Below are 17,024 nucleotides of genomic sequence, written 5' to 3'. Positions count from 1 at the left end.
AGAGAGGAAGACATAATAGCATGTTATTATTACAACACAATTTGATAAGTGTGAGGAAGTATAATGGGTATAAGGTAGCGTGGAGAATCTGTGTGTGCCTGGGGATTCCACCAAAGTTGCTGATGCTTGTATTTTGAAGTAGGGACTCTGAGCAGATGAGATAACATGAAATCAGACATCTGTACAATAATAACAAATATGTCTGAGGGGCTAATGCATGCAGCAAGAGTTTGAGTGTGGGGCAAGACAGGCAGGGAGGGTAGGTGGGGTCTCGCTTATGAAATCTTCACATTCCAGGCTATAGGATTTGAATTCTGTTCAGTAGGTAAAGGGTATACAGGGAACCAGTCTAATACTGAAAGGCAGAGGATCCTAAAAGTACTTCCCATTTACTTGTATCACCTCTTCTAAGCAAAGCAACCCCTGGCCATTTCTTCTGGGATCCATGCTTTTTATCATGCAATGCTGGAAGCTTAAAAACAATAAACTGGGCTGGGAATCAGCACCTAACCCAAACAGTGGACATGAGAAAGTCTATTAGCCTACCAGGTAGATAGGATGGGAAATTTAGGGATGCAGTTGAAGGGATAAATTTGAGAGCTGTATAGGACTTGGAACTGAGTATCCTGTTGACCAGATGGATGTAGGGCATGAGGGTGAAGAAGCAGTTTGGCGATTGATGCAGTCAGTAATTCAGAGAATAAGTATAAAAAGAGGAAAAGACTTCAGAGGATAGATAACCAGTGTAATCTGAGAGATCCTGAGTTAGGAAACTGAAATAACTGAGTTGTGTATTATGAAGAGAGTGGTCATATTTTCCAAATGAAAAATTGGTTTATTAGAACTTACCCAGGATGCAGGGCTTTTTTGTGTGTGAGAAAATAGGACAGGTATACATTTCAACTTGGGCTGTTATGATAACCCACTGCTATGTACTTTAAATACTGATAAGCAAAGATCAGTTTTAGAGTTTACAAAATCAGTTTATGTTGTGTTATTTCATAAAACTAGCCTAAAATGCATAGAATTAAATTGTGTATCACCAACTCTGTTCTCTATCCTATCAGACATAGGAAAAGTTATCACAGGACTTAAGGGAGACCCCCTCAGTTTGGCCTACAAATTGAGGAAACTTAGTTATGACCAGTAGAAAAAGCTTTTTCAGAAATGTCCTGATTCACTTATGATTTTGCTCCTATCCCAGTCCACCCTGGATCTACCCTGACTTGCTCTTTGGAGGTTCAACTTCCAGGAAGACCCAAGCTCATCCCCAGGGACTGGTCATGGGCTCATCCTTTGCTGCCATCCTTTATCTTAGGACCTTCTTCATGCTCAAACTACAGAGGGTTTCTAGTTGCTCCAGACTTTCATTGGTTCACTGGTTTTGTTTCACTGTATAAAGTCAAACCCTTCCCCCCAGATGGCAAAGATATAAAAAAAATATAACGTGTAGTCACACCTGATGTACAAGTCAATACAGCTTTGTGATGAAGACCAGGGCTGTGGTGTCAGAAAAAAGAATGCATATACCTGCATTTAGGGTATAAAATTTGAACATGTTACTCAAGCTTGTTAGCTCTCTCAGCATCATTTATGAAATAGGACAGAAGCAGTCTCTAAGCTTTTGAGGTACAAATACAATGAATGATACATGCCCAGTGCTTAACTTGGAACCTAACAGAGAATAAAAGTTCAATATTTCTTTTTGTCTTCTTCTTCTGTTTTCTCAGTATTATGAATTCTCCAGAATATGCTTCCTGTTAAGGCAGAAATCTACCAAGTTTCCACCTTACAAAATGCCTTCTCAGAAATACTGATGTCATTCTTACCTTTCAACTAGACGTTCTCTCCTTAAAATATCTAGAATGTGCTCATTCCATTGGAATATCTTTTATATATCACCTTGTTTTCATGGATTTATGACTAACTGGGACACCAACCAATGGATTCCAAACCCAATACTCACCCTCATTGTCCTATTTCAATGCCATTAGACATCATTTAGTATTTACTGGACTCAAGTCATCGTCTTTTTTTTTCCCTGAAAATATTTTTGGTACACAGACAAACAGAGAAAAGGAAATTCTGAAAGGAAAGAACTTTGAGGTCTAAGATCCAAAGGGGTTATTATAAACAACTGAGAGTGTTAAAAAAAAAAAAAAAAAAGGAAGAAGAAGAAGAAACATTTAAAAGAGGACAAAAAATTACCTCGACAAGGCTCTTTTCATTTCTACTGCTTCAAGTAAAAGATCACATATTCAAAGTGTTCCTATTAATTTTCATAGGCTGCACTCACTCAGAATGCTTGACCATTTCATTTCATAATGTTTTGGCACAAAAATGTAAATAATATTGCACTTCACCTTCCCTAGTTCCCACAGTCCATTTTCTGGGTAATAGAAGGAAGGCTACACTAACAGTCAAGAAAGAAACTGTGCACATTCTACTGGTTGAAGTCCAAAAGCAGTTTTTAAAAAAGTTTTCTGTCACAACTTGTTCTTGGGAGTTTGTCCCCTGCCAACTAAAAACTATGATTTTTCAGAAAGCAGAAACTCTCTTAAAAATCAGACAAGATAACAATGTCTCTTCACTGATTTGAATGGAAATACTACGGAAATAACGATTTTCTACTTCAGCTCAAGATCTTGAACCCTGCTTTTCTACTTCAGATTTTATTTTCCTTAAAGAACTTCTGGAGCATTACTGTTTAGCTGGTGTTGGGAGGCAAGCCAATGTTTCTTTCACTTAGTGAAAGAAGACAGGCTCTAAAAGCATTTCAGCTTGAGGATGGGGCACTACTGAAAATTGTTTCACAAGCAGCTACTTACAGAATGTCCCACTGTCACAAGAAAGAGGAAGGGATTGGAAGAACTGGGTTCTGATCTTGATTCTGCTATCAACTACTTCTTCGGTCCTATGGAGGTCATTTTCACTTCAGGCCAGCTTTCATCAAGTGGCTCAGGAACTACACCCATCCTATGAATTAGCCTATTCTCAAAGATGCACAAGCATATTACATGCCACACAATTTCTTCACCAAGTAAATCTGTGATTTTGCTTAACTCAGTGCTTCCCAGGCTTATTTGACCATATACTACAAATTAGTGTTCTATAGAACTCACTTTGGAAAGTATTATTATAGATATATATTTGGGCTTCCCTGCTGGCTCAGTGGTAAAGAATCTGCCTGCCAATGCAGGAGATGTGGGTTCAATATCTGAATCAGGAAGATTCTCTGGAGAAGGACATGGCAACCCACTTCAGTATTCTTGCTCGGGAAATCCCATGGACAGAGAAGGTTGGCAGGCTACAGTCCATTGAGTCACAAAAGGGTCAGACACAACTTAGTGACTAAATAACAAGGTATATATTTACTCGCCAGTAAAAATAAATAATAATAATGGTATTGGAAAAGATATACAGGCATACCTCTTTTTATTGCTTTCTGCTCTGCTGCACTTTGAAGATAATGCATTTTTCAGAAATGGAAGTTTCCACAAGTCTGTTCTATGGGAGAAGGCGAGGGTGGGATGTTTCAAGAGAACAGCATCGAAACATGTATATTATCTAGGGTGAAACAGATCACCAGCTCAGGTTGGGTGCATGAGACAAGTGCTCGGGCCTGGTGCACTGGGAAGACCCAGAGGGATCGGGTGGAGAGGGAGGTGGGAGGGGGGACCGGGATGGGGAATACATGTAAATCCATGGCTAATTCATTTCAATGTATGACAAAAACTACTGTAATGATGTAAAGTAATTAGCCTCCAACTAATAAAAATAAATGGAAAAAATAAAAAAAATTAAAAATAAATAAATTAAAAAAAGAAAAAGAAAGAAATGGAAGTTTATGGCAACCCTGCATTATCAGATAATGGGTAGCAATTTTTAGCAATAAAGTATTTTTAATTAAACTATTTATATTGTTTTTTAGATATAAAGCTATTGCACCTTTAATAAGCTACTATACAGTATAAACATAATTTTAACATGTGCTAATAAACAAAAAAAAATCCATATGACTTGATTTACTGTGAGATTTGCTTTATTGGAGGAGTCTGGAACAAAACCTGCAGTATCTCCAATGTATGCCCATATATTAAGATTGCTGTAAACTTTTGTATTTCTTGAATGTCTGTAGCATAAAATTGGAGAATGAAAAAAAAGGTTTTAATTAAATTTTAAGAACTGGAACTTCTGTTTATGGAAATCAGATGGATTAACTATCATGTAAAACCATCTCGATAAAAGATATTTTTGGCTGTCTTTTTAAAATAGTTTACATGTGTGGCTGAATTTGTGTTTGTGTGTGCTCATTCATGTCCAACTCCTTGCAACCCCAATGACTGTAGCCCACTAAGCTCCTCTATCCATGGGATTTTCCAGGTAAGACTACTGGAGTGGGTAGCCATTCCCTTCTCCAGGGTATCATCCTGAATCAGAGATCAAACCTGGATCTCACTGTATTGCAGGCAGATTCTTTACTGCCTGAGCCACCAGGGAAGCCTCATGGTTGAGTTTACAAGAAAGTAAAAGAAATCCTTTGGCAGAGGGGTAGGGAGAGATGGAGGGAGGGAGGAGGACCCAACAAACAAGGAAAATCATAAAAAGTAAATTCGGAAGCCAGCTGCTGCCCCAAGAACATTTACCAATGCTTACTGACCCACAGTTGTGGTAACTCAGTAAATCTAATTATTGTTTTTTAAAAATCAGTAAAAAGAAGCACATTTGAATATCATAGAAAGATAAAGTTTAAGGTGGTCATTCCCAAACATGGCTATACAGCAGAACCATCCTGGAAGTGTTTTTTTAAAATATGGCTAGCTGTACTGTACCTGAGCTGCTGAATCAGAATCCTAAGTACAGGAAGCATACTTTCAACAAACTCTACGTGATCTTTATACAGAAAGGTTTGAAAATCACTGGTCTAAGGGAATTCCAGCTAGACCCAGCCTTGTGCTTCAAAGACCCAGAAAAAGACCTGAGGTTCCATACATGTGGTTCTTTTCTCTCTGTCCCAAGAAAGCAGATATACTCAAAATAAAACTGCCTATAGGGCTGAAATAGACACCAGGCTGCCACTCCTTAATGTATATAGCTGTCAGATGGGGCACAAATATTCATGTTTTCATAATCGAAAACTATGTGCGTGTGTGCTCAGTTGCTTCATGGTGTCCGACTCTTTGCAACCCTATGGGCTGTAGCCTGCCAGGCTCCTCTCATTGCAGGCAGATTTCTTTACCACCGAGCCAGTGGGGAAGCCCATAGCCAACTACATGGAAACATAATTACAAGAAGAGGATTTATCAGTTTGCATCGGTAACCACAGTCACATGGACCAAATGGCTACCTTAAATCCAATACATTCTATCAGCATATTTTCTTTGGGTGAATTGACAGGTTGCCAGTGAATGTGGAATTGGAACAAGGGGAGTTAGGTCAGTTGAAGATTTTTCTTGAAGCATTCTTCTCACCGAAGGGATGGTTTTCAATACAAACTCATAATATACAAGTCTAGTGACAATGACCAGTGTTGAGGACAAGGTCATTGGCCTCAGAGCCTCCTGATGATGAGGTTGACAGAGATGGACAGGATTGGAAAATGCATAGATGATAATGCCTCTGTAAAACTCTTTAGCTAACCACTCTTGCCTTGTTCCAGATTAAAACTTCTTTAATATACATTACTCCTTTCTATCCTAAGGCATGAGCACATGTAAATATTTCTAGTCGTGATGTGTCTTAAGATAGATATATAGATTTAATATGACTTAAAAAATTAAATCAATGCCATTTTGGTCACCTGATAGGAACTGTTTATTCCATTATATTTGCAAAATTTCTGTGGTAATACCTCATACTTATCCATCTTAGGTCAACCCTTAGCCAATCAAGTGTGGCCAGAGGGGCAGGATCAGATTGGTTTTTTTCAATCTCCAAGTGTGTGGGAGGAATTTTCCCAGAAAAATGAGAGATTAGACCAACAAAAGAGGTAAGTAATATAGAAGCATGTAAGGCCAATTAGGTGCTGTATTCATAGTATTTTTTATTAATTCCAAAGGGAGTAGCTGTCAGAAACAAACCAATTCATTAAAGTAGCATGTTTATAAGAGCAGGGTGGCAGCTAGGTGAGATCTTAAATGTATTTTTAGATTGTTTTAACAGTAAGAATTTGGATAGAGGTAAGATAAAATGTAAATCCAGGAATAATATTTCCATTTTTTATGCTTTCCTGCCTTTATTAAACATTGGCCTTGACTGCAAAAAATTGCCAACATTCTACTATTTGTTTATATGGGACCTATGGAAACAGTATTAAGAAATTTATTCCTTCCAACTACCATCTTGTTCTTAAAATTCTAATGTGCAACATTATGGTTATTCTTTCGAGCATACCAAGTTGACCCAGTTAGCAAGCCTTACAGACTGCTGATCACTAAAGTAAATCCACAGTCTCTATATTTATGGCATGAAACATCTAGCACGAAATGTTAGTTCTTGGAAGCTCAGATCAGTTAGAATATGGTTAAGCAAACTAGCGAGTAAAAACATTCTTTGATTTTTAATTATTTTGTTTCCATCTTTAAGCAAAATACTTTACTTATAGACAGTAAAGAGTTACACAAATAGTTTACAGTAATGGTTATTTGATGAAGACAAACTTATGTTACACTGATTTTAATCCAGTGGTCTTACCTTTATCATAACAACTTTTATTTTCTTAATTGAAAAGGAAAAGGATACATTTTATGTAAACAGCAAATGCATTTTCTGTCAAATATAATTAATGTCTTATAAATAAAGTTTATGAATTTTGTAAGAGAAAAGACTTTTGTTTGGCTTTTGAATGATCTTTGCAAAATAGCTTTCTCTGCTCTTTTGACATCTGTTAGCTCCTCCATATCCTGGAAACATTAAGTATATTAGGCTTTCAGCTGGAAACAAATAAGAACAAATCTTAGCCACCTCATTTTATAAATCCTTTCAATCATTCGTAATATCCTTTGACTAGCAAATAAAAGGACAGCATCAAATAAGCAGTTTAACTCATTGCTTAGAGATGGATGTAATGACCATCAGTCATCGTCTAAGGACAGAATAGAATACTCTATCTAAAATAGATCATACTCAAATATTTATTCAGCACCCTATAATTTAAAGAGTGTTCCTAAAAAAATCACCAATAATATCTCAAATTTATATTTTTCTAAGGTAAAGTGATCAGAGTTGTGCACATAAGTAAAGATTCAATGACATAATATTCTTTGATTCTTTCATTATTGCACTGAATTTATTAATACTTTTCTTTGTCTGAAAATAATTTAGACTGTTTGTCCTTTTGTTTTATTATCCACTGGAATTGTTCTTTAAATCTGAATCAGAACTTCAGAGAAAAGATATTTTAATAAAACTCTCCTCTTTATATGTCAGCTTAAAATTAAGCATTTAGTTTTTTATACTAGTATATACCTAAAAATAACCCAACAGTAATGAAAATTCAGTGATGGAGAAACCATTTGTAGTACATTAACACATATATACATACAGATAAACATTATTTGAAGGCAGTCTGTGGGATCAACCATTTCTGATCTTGAATTTTACCCCTGGCATTTAGTAATCAAAGAAACTTGAACACTTTCCTAACCTTTCTGAGCCTTGTTCTTTGTTGTTGTTGTTTTGTTTCCAAGTCATGTCCAACTCTTTTGTGACCCCATAGACTGTAGCCTGCCAGGCTCCTTTCTCCATGGGAATTCCCTGGCAAGAATACTGGGAGGGTTGCCATTTCCTTCTTCAGAGGATCTTCTTGACCCAGGGATTGAACCTGCATCTCCAGCATTAGCAGGCAGATTCTTTACTACTGAGCCACCAGGGAAGAACTGACTTGTTCTTTACTCATTTGTTAAATTTGGAAACCACATCTACTACGTTGAATTTTATGGTGATTAGATGAGCTGATCAGTATAAAACCTAATGCAATGTTTTGAAAGAAAAGGTACATGATAAAAATCAGTTTCTATTACTATATTTTAATCAATAGAATTATAATATAAAAGACTTTTTTCTCTTTCAAATTCTCTATTTGGGGGGGGGGGGCTTTTAAGACACTGGGCTTCCCTGGTGGCTCAACTGGTAAAGAATCCGTCTGCAATGAAGGAGACCTGGGTTCGATCCCTGGGTTGGGAAGAGCCCCTGGAGAAAGGAAAGGCCACCTATTCCAGTATTCTGGCCTGGAGAACTCCATGTACTATTCCATGGGGTTGCAAAGAGCTGGACATGACTGAGCAACTTTCACTTCACCCACTTTAAGACACAATGACTAAACACAAAACCTAACTCAATTCCCAACCTGGGCTTTTCTGACACCACCCTATTATGGGTGTGCGTTTTGGAAAGGGTCTCATTTCAGTTGGGTAAGGCAGAACTCTAGAGCCCCTACTCCATCTTTGCTGGCAGGTGAGGGTAGGATGTGTGTGTGTGTGTGTGTGTGTGTGTGTGTGAGCAGTGTTTGAGTGAAGTACAGAGAATATTATCGAAAAGTCTAAAATATCTTCTGTCATTCTAATCTGCAACTTTTTAGTTCTTCTGTACTAGAAAATAGGTATTTCTTGGGGCTTTTTTTTTAGTCTCAGAAGTTTTGGGTTGCCAGCTTCTTCAACAGCCAGTTGGGGATATATGAGGTAAACTGAAATCCAAGGAAACTCACTGCTGTGTCCATCCTTGAGTCCCTAGATCCCTAGCTACTTTCCACCTTGAGTCTTCTTATGTTATCTCTAATATTCACTTTTCTCTGAGATTTTGGCCCCTTAATACAGATCACCTTAAATATCTCTAAACTCAAACCCAGTAAACCTGGTGAAAGCTCTAAGCCATCACTTGCTTGTGGACCTCTATGTTGTTCAGTTGCTAAGCTGTGTCTGACTCTTCATGACCCCATGGATTACAGCAAGCCAGGCTTCCCTTTCCTTCACTATCTCCCAGAGTCTGCTCAAACTCGTGTCCATTGAGTCAGTGATGTCATCCAATCATCTTATCCTCTGTTGTTCCCTTCTCCTTTCACCTTCACTCCTTCCCAGCATCAGGGTCTTTTCCAGTAAGTTGGCTCTTCGAATCAGGTGGCCAAAGTATTGGAGTGTCAGCTTCAGCATCAGTCCTTCTAATGAATAGTCAGGGTTGATTTCCTTTAGGATTAACTGGTTGGATCTCCTTGCAATCCAAGGGACTCTCAAAAATCTTCTCCAACACTGCAGTTCAAAAGCATCAATGCCCTATACTATGCATTAAAAATGCTATTGTTCTTAGGTGAGGAAAGTGGAGTACATATAGCTCTCAGTTTAATACATTCTCCTTCCCTTTCGGATGTTGACCCTTGAAGTTCTAGTTTTCTTGGTAGTTCCTCGGTACTTCAGATAGATTATTTTTTTTAATTAACAAAAGATTTTTCATTGTTTTTATTATTCAATGGAGGGTTGGGAAGCTACAAGCTAGTCTTCTCATAACCAGAAATGGAACTCAGGTATCTCCAAAGGGTATATATAGCAATGTACCTGATATCTTCTTTGTTCACACCTGTCCTGGGCTTATAGATTATTACTGATGGTGAAGGCCATGATCAGGACAGATTCTATTTGGAAAGTTTACTGAGAAATTAATAAGATGTTTACTGTTGGGCTAGTAGGTATTTCCTATGGCTGACACTAAGCTTGTATGCACTGGACATCAATACTGGTTACTAAAATCTCAATATATTAATTACTTAATAATTGCCGCTCTCTATACTCTATGCCATCCTTGGGATCCCACTGAAATTTCTAATGATCCAAAATATAAAGATCTGACACCAGGTTAGGATGTACCTTCAACAGTACCACTCCAATGTCAAGGACCAGCATGCCACCATTTTTGGTGAGGGCCCAGGCTTAGCTGTTGTTAAGTATCTTAAATACCATTCCTGTGTCCACATGAGCCATGTATATCTCAGATTGTTTTTTTCTCTTATTATAGGGATTAATTCTATTTTCCTCTTGGTTATTTCCACACAGAATTGTTTGGCATGACTTTTTCATTTATTTGAATAATATGCAACAATATAATTGCCAAAATATTCAGAATTGTTTCTGAAAATGAACTCTCTTTATTTCTAGTCTATGAATATATTTTAATAACTAACACAATTGCCAGGTTAAGCCAAATAACTTCTGATAAGGCCAACCTCACAGCTGAGACAATATTTTTTTTTCTTGTTAATCAAAAATGTTATGCTGAACACATGAAAATAAGAATACTCTATAACACGTATTTCAGACAATAATCATTGCAAATTCATGAATAGCTGCCACCTTTATTTTTCTGTAATTCACTGTAATTACTTACTTCTCAGACTGTGCTCTTGGTGCATTATTGTCATTATGCTTCTGAGATAATGTGCTCAAGTTTTACAAGAACGTATGAGAATTTTGTATTGTGTTTCCTCCCAGCCTTAATCAATATTCTACTTATTAACTTTCTATAGGGCAAATCAAGCCATTCATTATGCTAAATTGTTTTTCTTTTAACTAAAATGCAAGCAGAAGCCAAAGTAATGATTTTGCTAAATTGTAATGCAGTGGCAAAATCTCTGCTCCCTCCTATTTTTCTCTCTGAAATTGACCAATTTAGAGGCTATTACATGCAATTTTTTAATGCTTTAACTTTTTTTAAATTAATTTTTATTGGCGTATACTTCCTTTACAATGTTGACGGTTTAATTTGCAAAGCAGAAATAGACACACAAATGTAGAGAATAAATGTATGGACACCAAGGAGAAGAGGAGGGTATGGGATGAATTGGGAGACCGGGATTGACATATCACATTATTGATACTACATATAAAACAGATAACAAATGAGAACCAACTGTATGGCACTGGGGAACTCTACTCAGTGTTCTGTGGTGACCTAAGTGGAAAGAGCATCCAAACAAGAGGGGATTTATGTAAACATACAGCTGATTCACTTGGTTGTACAGTAGAACCTAGTGCAACTTTTTATTTTTCTTCATATGTGACTTTGGAAACGGTGCCATGCACTTCAAGTAAGATGCAAGGTGCTTACATGTGTACTACTAGTGCCCAGCTCTTGTGTAAAAAGCCTTGGAGGCTTTTCTTGCATCTTCCTGGTTACTAACTGGGTGCAGAGAAATCTCAATATCAAATTTATCCTGTCTAACTAGAACTAAACTTCTTTGCAACTGACAAATCTGAAGCTACTGTGAGGATTGGGTTACTAGCTGTAGGAGGACTATTACCTGGTCGGAATTCATATCATTGAGCTAACTTAGTCATGCTTCCTATCTTTAAAGAATTAGTGAAAAATAGGTAGTCAGACCAAGTTAATCCAAGGACAGCCCTCTTGTCCATGGACAAAGCAGCAGTTTATATTTCCTTATAGACAAAACAGTTCATATCAATTCTGTACACATTCTGACTCACTTTGAGAGGCAGTTTTCAGTTGATAAAATGTATGTAGAAAATGAAAAATTTATCAGTTATCAGCATGGTGATGGCAAGGTCATCAGACTAAAACCAACTAGCTGTTGGCCATGATTAGAATGTGAATGTTCTCTTCTAATTGGTCTCTGCAAGAATACTTTTCTACCAAGATGTAATATGCAATATTACTTGCCTTTATAGGTCCTATAGATGGACATATGTTAATATTATTGATTTCTGACAGTAAGTAAAGTCTCATTTTATTTTTATTTTTTAACTAATTTTTTGTTTTTGCTTTAAAGACTTATATAGAGTGAAGTAAGACAGAAAGAGAAAAACAAATATCGTATATTAACTCATATATATGGAATCTGGAAAAATGGTATAAATGATCTTATTTGCAAAACAGAAATAGAGACATAGATGTAGAGAACAAATGTATGGACACCACAGGGGAAAGGGTGGGTGGGATGAACTGGAAGTTTATTTGAGGAAATGGAGGCTCAGCATAATTAGTGACTGGCTCAAGGGAATCAAACACATAAGTAGGAAAGCCAGATTCTAACTCCTAGTTCAGTGCCCTTTCTATCTGACCATAGTCTGAGTAAAACCTGCATATATTCTAATCAAGTCTAATAATGCCATGCCAATAATTAACAAGGAAATTTTAAGTCATGTTAGCATTATATTCATAATGGTTTTAAACTTTTTTTTCCTCAGTCCTTTTTACAGAAAAGGTGAACTAGACAGAGGTCAAAGAAGGGGCACCCTCTGGCCCAAGCGATCAGGAATTCCCAGGGTATTAATAAGGGATTAGTCTACGAGAGTTCCTCCCCAAAGCAAGTGACTCTGGTCCTCTGAATTTAATCTTCAGTATTGTAGGATTTTAATGATATAAAAGTGTTAGAAAATAGCTGTGACAAGAGGATGACCTAAGCAGCTCTGAATGGTCCACTTGAAACACTGAAAATGAGAATGATAAGAATGCTCTTAGCTCTGTCTCAGGGGGACAGCAGCAGGGGAGCTTAAGTCTCAGATAACTACAAAGATATGCCGATGAGTGGAACAGAAATAATCCTTCACAAGCTTCTGAGATCACTCATCTTCCATGACTGCTCTAAACTACCTGGTTCTATTTGTTTGAAAATCAGGCTCAAACCATCCTGCCAATATCAACTTGCATACTAGGCTTTATTTATTTATTTAATCGTTTTGGGCCACAGGGGCATTGAGGGAACTTAGTTCCCCGACAAGGGACTGAACTTGCCCTCTCTCCAGTGGAAGTGCAGAATCGTAACCAGAGGACCACCAGGGAAGTCCCTTGTCATGCTAGGTTTTTAGACTAAGAAGAAGGTGCTAAAGACATGGATAGATACATCTAGGCATTGTCAAAGGCCTTTCCCACTCAACAATTTAATACCTATTCATTTAGCAAGCACAGATTGAATCACACTCCCATGCTCAGCACTGAGGCATCAAAAATAATTCAGATGACACTGTCCTTTACAAGCTTAACCTCTAACTGGCTTTTTGGTGCAAATTAGTTGTATATGATTTTAAAAGGCATGACTTAATTTTCTCTGGACCCAAAACCTCCTGGGTGAGTAAATCATTGTGATCCAGGTAAGATAATTGAGAAAACTGAGAAGTTCAGAGCAAATCCAGCATCCCAGTCTAACTACACCAACATTCAGTCATATCTACCTCAGCATCAGTATGTTTTCTCAATAACTTAGCAAGGGCCACTTCCGCGAGAGGCCTTCAGAGATTAGCACTGGACTGAGACTCTACCACACAGAAGTGGAGTCTTTCTCCCCCTCCTGGGCAACCCCTACTGCCTCTTTCCTGCCTTAAAGTTAACATGAAGCAATTAGTTTTGCTCATTAGTTTCAGACGAAATTGACTGAACCTGTCTGAAAAGTTTCCTTCCTCAATAATAAAGAAAAACAAAGGAGAAATAAGAATATTAAACATCCCAAACTTCTTACCAAGTTCCTTGGAAAATATTTTATTTTTCATTTTTTTTTTGTTTTTATTATTTTCAGCTTTCTCTTTTTCTTTTTTTTAAACTGAAGTACAGTTGATACATGCAGGCAAGCTAATTAGGAAAAGCTTTCTGACCCTGTTAAAGTCAGTTGGCCTATAGGGCCTGAAAGTTTTGTCTCCTTCTAAGTGGGATTCCCCAAAAAGTGGTGACTTGACTGTGAAACCACAAGGAGTAAAATATGTCCCCTTCCTAGCACCAGCTGGCCTCCACAAGACAAGCTTCAGAATGTTGTCACTATGCAGAGTTTTAATAAAAGTCCCAATTTCCATTCCAGTTTCTGACTGAAAGTCTAACTCATCAGTGATAGCATGGTCCAGATGAAATATCCTCAGGGCATAATCAACCAAACCCCAATATCCTACCACAACTCTGTAACCACACAGCACTCAATACAGGAAGAACTGCACGTAGGAAGTTGTCCCCTCACGCGTTCCTATTCACCGTTTCCCTTTTCCACAAAGGTGTGGTAGGAAAGGAAAAGGCAACTGGGTGTCAGAAAGATTAATTAAAGGAGTGTAGTGAACGTTCCTGAGTTTTTGGGTATCCTAGGCTACTAGGATGAAAAGAATCTTCATCATGAAATAACTGTATTCTTCCAGTCTCCTGTTGCTTTTGCTCAACAAGAACGTGGCAATTTCATGAGGTGGATTTAATCAGGAAAGGGGCAAAGCATTAGACCTATAGCCCTGCTTTAAACCTTAACAAAAATGAAATTTCTTTCTGGATTCTCCTTCTTATTTTCAGGCACAATGAGCTTGTGTGCCAATTCACATACATGCTTCCCTCGAACTTTTCTAGACCTTTTCTAGTCCCTTAGCTTGAAATTAAAGGCAATGATCAAAATCTGGAGGCTCTAGAAGCAGTTCTGATAAAGATTTTGTTTGAAACCTTTGGTTAGGAAAAAAAGGAAACCTAAAAGTATCATATATTTACTACATGTCTTCTTCATAGGCCACAGACAATAACCAAATAAACTGGTGATGATACCTGAAAATTTTGCGTATTCTTATCATACTGGACAGTCTGAAAGTGAAAAGAAAGGAAACAAAGTGAAAATATTAACATTGGCAATTAAAGTATGAGAAAAGTAAAGAAGTAGACAAGTGAAGTAGAAGTGAAGCACATTTAAAAAACATAGATATAAAAAAATAAAAATAAGGATATCAAGGATACACTATAACTATGTAAAACCCTGATAATGTTTATTGAGAAAAAATAATACTTTAAACTTTCTATGAAAAACAATGTTCTGTTTATCTATACTATACTTCTAAAAGATAAGGTATATGCCTTTTTACCTTGTTTCATGGAAATATTTTTTATAAATATGAAAATATTTATAATATTTAGAAAAAATATGAAATAAAATTGAGAAGTTAAAAATTATCCATACTCTTGCTACCCATAAAGAATTGTTATCCTTAACATCATAACATTATTATTATCAATATTTTGATATATTTTCTTCTAGACACTTTTGGGGAGGAGGCATGCATAAACCTCATTATATCAATTACGCCAAAGCTTGAATATTACATAACAATTTAAAGCTTTCGACAAATAAGCTCTAACGTCTTCATAGGAAAGAAGATAAAAATAAAGTGATTAATTCCCATCCAATGTTGAAAAGTCAGCTAAGGAAGTTGTCTTGCCTGAGAAGCTGGTAGAGTTGCTAATTCAATGGCAGGAAAACAATTGTTAACCCATTATTGTAAGTTCCACTTGACCCACATTACCCCTGAAATTTTAAAGAATTCCATTTATTCTCAGAAAATATTTATTTTTTTGTTTTGGTCTGAACTTAAGTAACTACTGGTATGTCAAAGCCTCAACCCATGCTGTAACTTTACACTCCATTATAATATATATCTGTATATACCACACACAAATATGTGTGTACCAATGTGCGTATGAGTATATATGTTATATGTACATGTAATACATCTACGTACATGTAGTAGGTATACATGTCTAGGTACAGTGGTGTGTGTGTGTGTGTGTGTGTGTGTGTGTGTGTGTGTATCCCTTGTACTAGAATATTTGCCAGAGTTTGTTTCTTAGTTCTTAATCATCCCGAGTGCTGAAGCAGGGCAGAAGCATTTTTTCTTAGCCTGAAAATTCAGTTGTTACATAAGTATTATTATGATAACATGGCTATCATTTTATTCTGGAGGCAAGGTTATCAATTCTGGTGACGTCCATTTAATTCCAAGGGAATGTAAAATGGAAATGTACTGTTGGAAGCCCAAGGCTAAGAATATGCAGATAATCAGAAAGCCTTGAGAATAACTATCTTGGTATATATAAACAACACTGCTACATTATGTGCATAACTAAAGAGAAACTGCTAGCTGATACCAACTTCAAGGAGAAGGAGACTATAACTATACACGGAGAAGAAAAACTGACATGAGCTCCTTCAAAACCCCATGTGACACCAAAAATAAGTAACAAAGTCTTCAACATGAGGAACCCAATGCCCCAAGAATGCAGAAAGATAAAATCAGTGACATTGTACTTATTTTCCTCTTTTCGTGAACTTCATCCTTGGAAATATGTCCCTTCTTCCATTTTGAAGATTTATAATGTAATTCTTTATGCTTTAATGAACTTCAAGCTGGCCCCTAAAACTGTTTCCTCAAAATGTTTAAAACTCTTCCACGTTGGTGTTTTTAAATTTTTTAAAGACAGAAAAAATTTTAAAAAGAAAAGAAAAAACCCACCCTAAGAACTCCAAGTCCTGCCAATTTTTCCTTCCTGCCAAGTCCTATTAGTATAAATGAAGGGTTTATTTTAAGAAATGCCTGATAAATTACTCTACACAATCAGTAATGAGGGTACTGTCAGCAAAAGAGAATCATTTCCAAAATTGACTTGGCATTAAGGAGCTAGAGCCTTCTAAGCTCAAACTGGGTTATGTGGCCCCAGCCCCTGTGGATTCCATAAATCTCTCCCTTCTTCTCAGACAGAGGAGTTTGCTGATATGTGTAATTGCCGAGGTTTCTCTGTGTCAGCTTACAGTTTCTGAAAACTGAAACAAAACATGATCATTTTCAAACTTTCCTGGTCAACAGTTTCTATCACACTTCAGAGTTTCTTTTCTTCTTGAGCTTTGCCCCAGAGAAAAATATGAAAGACTTTAGGTTTTTATAGTAAAATTAAAAATACAGGCCAGGATGAAACAGAAAACAGCATGATATAAAAAGGAAAAGGTCAAAGAGTTTCACATTTCCTTCTTTTTATTTTTTTAAACATTTTATTTTACATTGGAGTATAGTCAGTTGATAGTTTCAGGTAGACAGCAGACGGATTCAGCCATACATGTATGTGTACTCACTCTGTCCCCAAATTTCTCTTAGGCCATAAATATTCACTAGGTGCCCTATTCATATCGCATGTAACTTTGGAGAAATACAATCATGGTGATGTAGAGATTACAAGTCACTATTCAAACATCAGAGCAAAGAAGGGCCAAAAAGGACCACTTCTTCTGGAAAAAAGGAAGAAAG

The 17,024-nt window shown here is 36.8% G+C and overlaps 1 protein-coding gene across 17 annotated transcripts in view; it reads right to left on the bottom strand.

The window, feature by feature from the left end:
- Nucleotides 1-17,024, bottom strand: part of SUGCT (succinyl-CoA:glutarate-CoA transferase) — a 782,676-nt gene that overhangs the window by 111,772 nt on the left and 653,880 nt on the right. For 2 of the 17 annotated variants that reach the window (XM_070466759.1, XM_070466816.1), the window contains 2 exons: nucleotides 14,503-14,538; nucleotides 6,690-6,932 (listed from right to left, as the gene is read on the bottom strand). The exons of 12 other annotated variants lie outside the window; for them this stretch is intronic. In XM_070466759.1, coding sequence (XP_070322860.1) covers nucleotides 6,921-6,932; nucleotides 14,503-14,538 — 48 coding nt within the window. In that variant the 3' untranslated portion in view covers nucleotides 6,690-6,920. Of the gene's footprint in view, nucleotides 1-1,459; nucleotides 1,531-6,689; nucleotides 6,933-14,498; nucleotides 14,539-17,024 lie in introns of those variants that run through there. 3 more of the 17 variants (XM_070466768.1, XM_070466787.1, XR_011487376.1) reach the window with 3 other exon arrangements.

This window comes from Odocoileus virginianus, chromosome 1, assembly GCF_023699985.2.
Source record: "Odocoileus virginianus isolate 20LAN1187 ecotype Illinois chromosome 1, Ovbor_1.2, whole genome shotgun sequence".
NCBI lineage: Eukaryota > Metazoa > Chordata > Mammalia > Artiodactyla > Cervidae > Odocoileus > Odocoileus virginianus.
Note: the sequence above shows the minus strand (reverse complement) of the source record. Positions and strands in the feature narration are given on the sequence as shown.